The sequence below is a fragment of the Micromys minutus genome (genome assembly GCF_963924665.1).
Source record: "Micromys minutus genome assembly, chromosome: 10".
Lineage (NCBI taxonomy): Eukaryota > Metazoa > Chordata > Mammalia > Rodentia > Muridae > Micromys > Micromys minutus.
Genome location: NC_137979.1, coordinates 20745538 through 20755026, shown reverse-complemented (window position 1 = coordinate 20755026; position 9489 = coordinate 20745538). Strand labels below are relative to the sequence as shown.

Genomic DNA, 9489 nt, shown 5'->3' with positions numbered 1-9489 from the left:
AAGTATTCATGACCCTCACCAACATTTCAAAGAGACTCATGGTAGGACTGAAGGTTTAAAGCTGCTGCATACAAGAAAGATGTTGCCTTAACTCTTCTATAAGGGATGTTTGGCACTGATCCCCCCATTTAGATTTATATATTTTATAATAAACAAATCTTTTTAAAAAGGAGGGAGGACTGGATAAATGGCTCAGTGGTTAAGAGCACTGACTGTTCTTCCAGAGGTCCTGAGTTCAAGTTCTAGCAGCCACATGGTGGCTCACAATCATGTGTAATGGGATCTGTTGTCCTCTTCTGGTGTGTTTGAAGATGTACTTATATATAATAAATAAACAAATCTTTAGATTTGTATATTTTATTTTATGAGCCTGTACTGATGCTTACCACATGTCAATCTGGTGCCTATGAAGGACAGAAGTGGGTATGAGTTCCCCTGGAACTAGAGTTGCAGATGGTTGTGAGCCACCATATAGGTGCTGGGAATTAAACCCAGGTCCTCTACAAGGGCAATATGTGCTCTTAACTGCTGAGCCATCTCTCCAGGCTCCTCGAAGTCTGTCTGTTGGTTCTTTCAGAGGGCAGGGATCATCCCATAGCACCAACCACTTGCCCTGGTTGAAGGTTTTCTGCCTCCGGTAGATTGAGAGCTGGAGACACTCACACAGTGAGAACGGATATGTACCATCTGAGATTTGTCCCATGACACCTGTCCTAGCTGCAGCTGGGCCAAGGTTTTCACTGGACTCTGGCTCTGGGAAGACAAGCCAGAGAGCTTGCCAAATAGGTATTTTCAGATCAAATGGCAACAAACCCAGAAAGCTCCAGTTTCTTAGGGAGTTTGAATTTGAACACTCTGAGGTGTCAGCATTGAGAAGAGCAGAAGAGTTGTCAGATACCAAGGGAGGGATGGCAAGCCAACAGTGGGGATATAGAGATCTGCCAAGACATGCTGGCCTTCCACCCACTCTCCATGAAGGCCCTGGGCCTTGCACATCTCTGCTCCCCATCTTTCTATCCCAAAACCCAGAGGCTGGAGAAAGGCAGAGGTCCACTAGTCCACTGCAGAACATGAGGTATGCCAGGAACTCCAAAGGGGAAAGCTGAAGAAACTTTCTCCTCCCTCCGGCTCATTACAGGTCTCCATTCCTGGTACTTAGTGTTATGAACTTGTTAATAGCATGTATGTCCTTGGAGGTCCCTACCCAAGGATTTCTGATCTGCTTGACTGTGTACAAAGTTATTCGAGCTGTTGCTGCTCCTGGTGGGGAGGACAGACAGAAAGGTCTACATGGAGAGACAGAAGACCTCTGTGGCCAGCTCCTTCTATCCCATGGGACCTGGTACATCCCTTCCCTTACAGAGGAAACCTAGTTATAATATCCACCCAGCAACAGATTGATCAAGAACACCCACGTCTCAATTCTCAATATATAACGCTGGCTGAGCTGCAACTCACTATGTAGAACAGGCTGGCCTCAAACTACAGATCTGATTGCTTTTGCCTCTTCAGTGCCAGGACTAAAGGCGTGAGTCACCATACTTGGGCACATTTCACTCCTAAGAGTGCTTAAGAGATTGGGAAAGGTTCAGAGAGACGCCCGATGGCAAAGTAAGAAGTAAGGTATCCAGACAAGGGGTAGGGTCACAGACTGAGTGCACTTAAGAGGCTAAGGTTCAAGGGGTTTGCAATCCCATAAAAAGAACAATATCAACCAACCAGCTCCCACCCCACCCCCAGAGTTCCCAGGGACTAAAACACCAACCAAAGAGTACATATGAAAGGACCATGGCTCCAGCCGCATATGTAGCAGAGGATGGCATTGTCTGGCATCAATAGGAGGAGAAGCCCTTGGTCCTGTGAAAGCTCGGTTTCCCCAGTGTAGGGCAATGAAGAGGGAGTGGGTTGGTGGGAGTGGGAGCATCTTCATAGAAGCAGGGGAAGGGGATGGGAGCATGGGAGGGGGGAAGGGGATAACATTTGAAATGTAAATACATAAAATATCCAATACAAAAAGAAAAAGAACTCTTTTTCAAATATCTACAACAAAGGGGGGGGGTGAGGTTCAGTTACAGGGAGGGAGAGAGGGAGAGAATCTAATGGTAGAGGACCCTGGGCTCAATCCCTAACATTGCAATTAAGTCAACACGCAAAATCCTCCATCCTTAACCTTCTTCACAACTCCCTGACTCCACCTACCTGTCCTCCCCGACAGATATTTGCATTCCCTAGAGTACATACACACTGTGGTCTCTAAGATTCTACACCTATGTCCGGGCTAAAACACCCTCTAGGATGCCCTCAAGAGCTCTGTAAATCAAACTTTAAGACTGAAGCAAGTTCCACGGATGCTTTTACACCTTGGTGAGGTGTGCTTTTGTATTGTCAAACTCATGAAGGAAATGAGCTGCAATTTAAGGCATCAACAGGTACATAACCCTCGACCCATTTCAGTAAATTATGAGTTCAGTGGCCAGGGTGAGAATCCCTTTGCCAGTTCTCAGCTAGGATGTAAAATCCATGAGGTCATGGGTGGCCTCGCGGCTTCCAGGCATCGGCACTAGTAGGTTTATTCAGCACTGGAACAATATACCACCTGGCCTATTATGTGCTAAATATTTTGCCAGGTGCTAGAGATCAAGGGTGAATGGAGAAATTAACTGGAAGGATAAAAGTTGAACAAATACTTAAAAGAACACTCTAAAAATCCGTAAAGGAAAAAAAAAAAAAAACAATAGTTTAATCTGTGCTTTGGTTCAGGTGGACTGGGAGAGAGCTTCCCCTTGCCCTCCCAAGGGGAAGATTTGAGGGGATTAGAACAGTAATCCTCGGGTTAGGTATCAAGGCTTGAGGTCTGAATCTTAACGCAGATCCACACCTGGGCCTGTTGTTTCCCTAAGTTCCAGCATTAGATCCTGGAAATTAGTGGTCTGTTTGTCGGTCCATTGCAGCCAAGTGGCCTCACAACCTGCCACCTAGACAAGCCCTTTAAATAAACAACTGTCCTTAACGATGGTCTCAAGTTACCTTCTTAGAAGGTACGACTCCTTAAAAATGAAGGAGCAAGTGGGCACGAGGGATTAAGCCATTACTAGAGTCCTAAACCCAGGTCGGACCTTAAACCAGACCCCAGTCTCTGGGCCTGGTTCCTACCAACGAGCGGGACTTCAGAGACCAGCCCCCAAGAATAGCCCCGCCCCCAAAGCGCGGACGCCGATTGGTCAGCGTGCTCGCAGGGCGTGACCAGATCTTAAAGGTCCAAGAGCTTAGTTGGGCCGGAGGTGGTAGGGGCTGCTCCTGGAACACCAAGGGAAATGATGCCCCGAAGGCCCATGTAGGTTTCTTTAAAACCTCGCTAATGTCCAGACTCAAATACTAGATCTATGGAGCCCACTAGAAACTGTCCACTGTTTGGAGGCGCCTTCTCCGCCATCCTCCCCCAAGGGGCCATTGATGTGAGGTGAGAAAGCCAGCCGCCCCGGAGGCCGGTCGGATGGGTTACGGGAAAAAGCCAGAGACTAGAGTGCCCTTGTCCTTCTCCAGTGATCTGCGACCGGTGCCAGACAACCAAGAAGTTTTCTGCCATCCTGTGACCGACCAGAGTCTGATCATAGAACTTCTGGAACTGCAGGCCCACGTGCAGGGCGAAGCGGCTGCGCGGTGAGAAAGCCAACGGGAGGCCGGGAGCTGAGGAAGTGGGCGGGGCCGGGAGCTGGACGGTTATTCAGGACGAAAATTCCAAGGGCGATAGCAGACCAGGCTCGAGGGTGGGGTTGGGTTATTCAGAGATGCCCCTCCCTACCCCTGTTCCTCCCACGCCAGGTACCATTTTGAGGACGTTGGCGGGGTGCAGGGGGCTAGGGCTGTGCACGTGCTATCTGTGCAGCCTCTCTGTTTGGAGAACTTATCCCTGAGAGGCTGCTGTCAAGATGCCTGGTTCCTTTCTGGCAAGCAGCAGGTAGCTAAAGAAAACCAGCAGGTGAGGGCCATGGGATACCCTGGAGTTGGGAAGGGATAACTCCAGGTATCCTGGTAAGCATGTTGATTCTGATCCCATTAGGTAGCAAAGGATGTCACACTGCATCAGGCCTTGCTACGGCTGCCCCGGTATCAGACCGATCTTTTGCTCACCTTCAATCAGCCCCCGTAAGGATGAAGGATGGGGTGGGAAGCTCGAAATTGGGTCCCCGCTACAAATAAGCCGGGTGGGTCAAACTCCTTCAAGGAAGCAGAAATAGGCCACGGGCTTGGGAGGGGTCAGGGATTCCTGGTCTTCTGGGGAATAGGAAGTGTGATCTTGCAAACCTCAAGCTGGACCATTCTCCCTCTATTCCCTTACCCTAAGGGTTCACAGCAGGTCTCTTGGCCCTGAAAATCTGTCGTGTCCACCTTGGAGCCTGGGTAATTTTGAACAGCTGGTAACTAGTTTGACTCTTCATGATCCCAACCTCTTTGGTCCCCAGTAAAGATGGTTGAAACACACAAGATGCTGCTGAGGACTCAGGGACCCAATTCTGCGAGGGGGAGTTCCTTTCTGCTCCTTCTCTGGATGTAAACATAAGACACCTCCTCTGCAGAAATAAACTTGCTTTATGAAGAACATAATTTCTGTGGCTTCGAATCTTAAGAGACACCTAGGGTCTCCCCAGTTCCCTTTGGTCTTGGAAGGGGGAGTTTTAAAGCTGTGCACAGGAGGTGGGGGGCAAGAATGGCAGTAGAAATCTACTTTGGAGTGACTGATTCAACCCTGAGATGGGTGTGAAATATGTCGGGGGAACTTGTGGGGAAATTTAAAGCAAGACCCACTCAGTGATTCAAGCCTGGGAGAACAGAGGAGTAGGCATGGCTGTCTCCCATAGGTGCATTGAAAAGTCAATCAGTCAGCAGTCACTGAGATGGGAAGTAGTAAAGGCAGAGGTGCCCAGAGTGTTGATTTGGAGTACAAGAGAGTGAGTGTTATTTAGCGTATGTGTTGTAAAAGGAGCGCAGCTGATCCCAGAAGAAGAGGGAGAGGATAGTGTGGGGGCCGAGGCGGAAATAGGAGGCACCTATACCCTTGTACATGCCAAAAAAGCCCTCTGTCCGAGCTGTCTGCAGCAGAGCGTCCAGGATCCCCCGGTACATGAGGCCCTGGAGCGTGTCAGAGGAAGGAGAGCACAGGAGAAGCATGTCAGAGCCCACCAGCGTCAGACACCGTTCGAGGCAGCATTTGGGGATCTGCTTCTCCACCCCCGGCTTTCCTTGTCACTCTGAACCCTACAGTGCTTCCTTACCTTGCCTTGAGTATCAGTGGGCTGGTTATAAAGCCTTGTGCTGGCCACATCAAAGGGTGTCATGGCCAGGACTACTGCCACACCACTCACCATGGCAGCTGCCAGAGCCACCTTCCAGCTCTGGGGAGGAAAGATCTATAGAAAGATAAAGGTTTTTTTTATCAATTACAGTCATTTAACTTTAGGGCAGGGCCTGTTACAACTGATAATTCTGGGAGCTTCCATACCATCAGAGATAACAGTGATAACTGAAGGGGTGTCCAGAGGGCTTAGGTATCCCTTCTACTAGGAAATGATGACAGAATCCTGTCTAAGGAATCATTGATCCTCAAGTGCTCCTACAGCTCCCTCACTTTTGAACCAGGGTCCACCTCCCTTTTTCCACCCTTTTTCCCATTCCAAGGATGGCCCAGCCCATTCCCAGGAAGTACCTCCCACTGGCTCAAGAGGTCCTTGGTGGATGAGAAGGTGCACAGCTGGGTGGAGGAGCCGATGACAACTCTGGGCAGGCCGCCCACGGCCCCACGCCACAACCCCACTAGACCATGTTTCTGGCCAATCTCGGTTAGTGCCTGAAACATGCCCTGGGGAGGGGAGGAGACCATATGGTTGGGGTTCAGTCACCCAGCGTTAAGGACTGCCTCCTGCTAACACTGTCAAGTGCCGTGCACCTGTTGTCCAGACAGCAAGTCCAGTGTGGGCTAAGAGCCAGAATGGGCCCTCAGGTGTCTGCTGACACTCACCAACCCAGAGTTCAGGCAGGAGGTATGGAAGTGAGGACCTCAGCAGGTCAAGACAATGGGGCAGGAAACAGGTGTGGGAGAGCTGAGGAACGTGGGCGTAGGGATCAGGCTGGGCTCCAGGGTCTGACAGAGCAGGGCTTGAGGGGGTTGAGCAAAGCAGTGTCTAGAGTTGGAGCTGCCAGGTATAGGCAGAAAGTTGGAACAAAATGGGGGAAATGGGTGTTCCAGTGGTTTGGGGGACCCTCACCTGATGCTTATACTGGTGCCCTACGGCAATTTCAGAGGCTGCCTGTGCCTGTAGGTGTGTCTTCACCTAGAGACAAGAGAGTATCATAGCCTGTGTCCCAGGGGTCACCTTCCCACCATGGAGACCAAAACACCCAATCCCTCATACTTCCTCTAGGGTATTAAGCAACGAATATATTCTTTTAATCTGGTAATTACTGTTTTTCCCACTAAACAAATTGGTCATGAGGCTGTCCCTTGGCTGCAGTCCCACAGGACAGACCTCCTATGACTACAAGATACCCCGCCTCCTCCACATCCTACTTCCCTTGGGGCTGGGGGTGGGGAGTGGAGGTCTGGAGGATGGTAACATTTCCTAAGACTTCATGTTAGGCAAGCTCTGGATGTCTAGCCTCTTGTGCCAGCTCCCTTTCCAGTGCCACCTCCACCAGCCTCCTGCCAGCCTACCCAAGGGGGCATGAATTGAGCTGACACTTGAAGATGCTTTTGTCCTCCAATCTCAGACACACACTAGGAGTGAGACCAAGTTGACTCTCCTGTAGATCATCTCATTTCCTTAGCTGCACTAAGCCTGGCCTCGTCCCAGCAACAAACAGCTGTGTGACCTTGAGCCGGACACCCAACATCTCAAGCTCAGGCTCCCAACCCTTCACCCCTATCTGATAACTCACGGGAGTAAATCGTGAGAGTGTGATTCCGTGTTGGCCGGGACGTTCCTGTCCTACACTCAGTAAGGCATGGCTCTCAGGTTCCTCATCCTTCTACGTGAAGTCAGCCTCAGTAATAAAACAATAAAAGCTACACAGCCACTGGGCATGGTGGCACATGTTTGTAATCAAAGCACCCAGATGGCAGAGACAAGGAGGATCAAGAGCTTCAAGCCAGTTTGAGTTTCAGATTAACCTGGGCCATATATCAAGGGAGGAAACAAAAGAAGAAAGAAGGAAAGGAGAGAAATATTGTCAAATGCCTACCATCTGCTAGGACCTATACTAACACTTCACATGTACCTGTCATATGTTTTCTTCAATCCTCTCAACAATTTCAAGTCTGCCACTATTCCTGTCTTAACAGATGTAGGCAACAATGAATACTTCTCAAAGCCAGGGTTTGAGTTCCAGGAAGTCCATTGTAGGCAGCTAGGAGGCACACCTGTTAGCCAAAGCACTGAGAAGGCTGAGGCTGGATTGTAGTTTGAAGCCAGGCTGTTCTACAGAGGACGTTTTGATACAATATAGGGAGACCTCAACAATGACACCAGGACTCAAAGGAATTCTCCAGAAGCTAAGTCTGTAATCTTTATCAACACATTGCAGAGTCAGTTGGGTGGCTGTGTATAAGGCAGATCAGAAGGTCTTGAAGCTTGCCAGTACTTTCCCTGCGCCTTTTCCTGCTTATGGGGCACAGCACCCTGTCACCAGTGCGCTTGTGAAGGGCAAGCTCCCACCCTCTGCCCCCAGACCAGAGACCACTCTTCTTACCATGTAGATTGGGCTTCCCAGATAAGCTCCCATGACTCCAGCAAGGGCCCCAGCTGCGGCGCTGCGGACAGGACTGTGGGTGCCTTCATCAGTGCGCAGGTAACCCCCAGATTCTGCCAGCCCGTAGGTGCCCAGGCGGATGCCATTCATCAGGAACTGGTACAAGAGCGCAGGGCCCAGGCCCTTCTGCAGGGCAGCTAGGCCATCCACCTTGCCAATGGTGAAGAAGGCGTGGAAGACGTTTCGGTAGTGGCGCTGGTAGGTACCCGGAGCCTGCAGTTCTCCCTGCAATTGCATTCTGGTCTTCACAACCTCCAGGGGATTGGTGAACACACAGGCCCCGCAGGCTGCCACACCACTCATCAAGAAGTCCATGGTAAAGGTAGAGCTAGCTTCAGAAAGCAGGGATGACTATCAGGACAACGCCTGGCTTCTTGAAGCCCAGGCTGCAACAGGTAGGAATTTACAGAGTTAAAGTGCCAGGGTCAAATGTCAAGAAGTCAAGTAAGGTTAGAGAGAATCTGGGGATCAGAGGGTAGCAAAAAAGGAGAAAAGAGGAGCGCAGTAGAGTGTGGTAACAAGGCCCTGAAGACCAAAGGGAACTGAGATCAGGGAGGCGCAGAAGTTTAAAGCTGGCAGGTGCCTAGAATGACAGGCTAGGTGGACCAAAGAGTATCTTAAGAAAACGCGGAGTTGCGAAATGGTAGCTGGAGAAGCAGGAAAAAGAAAAGCAACAGGAGGGAAAGAATCAGAGGGAAGACCCGAAGGTGGCTCGGCGACAGCAAGAGGAGGGTCTTGAAGGAAGTTAGGGTTCTGGCTAAGGATGAGCGTGGCAAGGTAGCTACAGGAGCTGGAGCACCTTTACCCGAGGTAGTCTGCGGAGGCCGGGTCCCCACTCTCGGGTCCTTGCAACGCAGCGCCAATGGGGACTCTCAGGAGCTGCAGCCGAGCGCCTCAGCCAATCAGCGCAGAGCCGGCTCCGCAGCCAATGGGAGGCGCTGCCAGCGGCCGGGCCCTCAGCCTGAACTAGAACGTGTTGGGTTAACTCTCCTCGCCCCGGTTCTAAGGCCTGAAATTGGGAGGGTGCTGGAGGTGGGGAGGGTTTTAATTTGTTGTTTTCTTTTTTAACCACTGTCCAGGAACTAGGGTGGGCCGGGATGCAGAAGCTGAGCGCGAAGGGTTGGGCAGCTCCTCCTGTGGGTGGCCGGCTCCCGATTGTCCTCTAGCCCAGGTCATCTCTGTTTGGGGTTCGCCTGACCGCAGCCACGCCCTGCGCTGTTCGGATGCCAGGACAGTCCGGAAACTGCGGTCCCGCCCTCCAGGGAGACGGGACACACCTGCTGGACGGCACCCATCCCCTAAGGCCGAGTAAAGGGTTTGTAGGGTCTAGTACCAGGGCGTGGCCAGCTGCGGGCGCCAAGGGAGGGAGGGAGAGGCCTGAAGGCCAGCCAGGGAACAAAACTTGATCTTATTAAGTAAGCTCTTGATGTCACAATGACCTAGAGGAGGCCGGGCAGGTCAAGACAAGGATTTCCATTTCCTTTCCTGCAAGGCTTAGATTACAGACTTGTTTCTTGCCCTTGCTTCATTCGTGTGGATAATTATGAAAGACCCCACGGGAAAGAAACTGGAAAAAGATCTTAAGAGAGAAAGCTTGGAGAAAGAAGGTAGGGGTTTAGGTTGCGTCTCCTGGGCTGCAGGAAGAAGCAGAGGGCTCAACCGAGTAACAGTCAACCCTGCTTAGCG

At 50.9% G+C, this 9489-nt stretch overlaps 2 protein-coding genes across 3 annotated transcripts; one reads left to right on the top strand and one right to left on the bottom strand.

The window, feature by feature from the left end:
* RANGRF (RAN guanine nucleotide release factor) lies at positions 1-4598 on the top strand. 2 transcript variants are annotated; one of them, XM_080922496.1, is made up of 5 exons: positions 1-3460; positions 3544-3660; positions 3823-3979; positions 4061-4146; positions 4464-4598. In XM_080922496.1, the coding sequence occupies exons 1-5, from the start codon at positions 3384-3386 to the stop codon at positions 4474-4476; spliced, it is 450 nt and encodes a 149-aa protein (XP_080778622.1). In that variant the 5' UTR covers positions 1-3383; the 3' UTR covers positions 4477-4598. The 2 variants fall into 2 exon arrangements, with proteins under 2 accessions (XP_080778622.1, XP_080778621.1); XM_080922495.1 differs by having other exon boundaries at positions 4346-4593.
* A 20-nt stretch (positions 4599-4618) lies between these two features.
* SLC25A35 (solute carrier family 25 member 35) lies at positions 4619-8628 on the bottom strand. The gene is made up of 6 exons (XM_080922494.1): positions 8609-8628; positions 7744-8131; positions 6264-6329; positions 5705-5857; positions 5274-5408; positions 4619-5130 (listed from the first exon to the last, which is right to left on the bottom strand). The coding sequence occupies exons 2-6, from the start codon at positions 8116-8118 to the stop codon at positions 4957-4959; spliced, it is 903 nt and encodes a 300-aa protein (XP_080778620.1). The 5' UTR covers positions 8119-8131; positions 8609-8628; the 3' UTR covers positions 4619-4956.
* Positions 8629-9489: the final 861 nt, after the last annotated feature.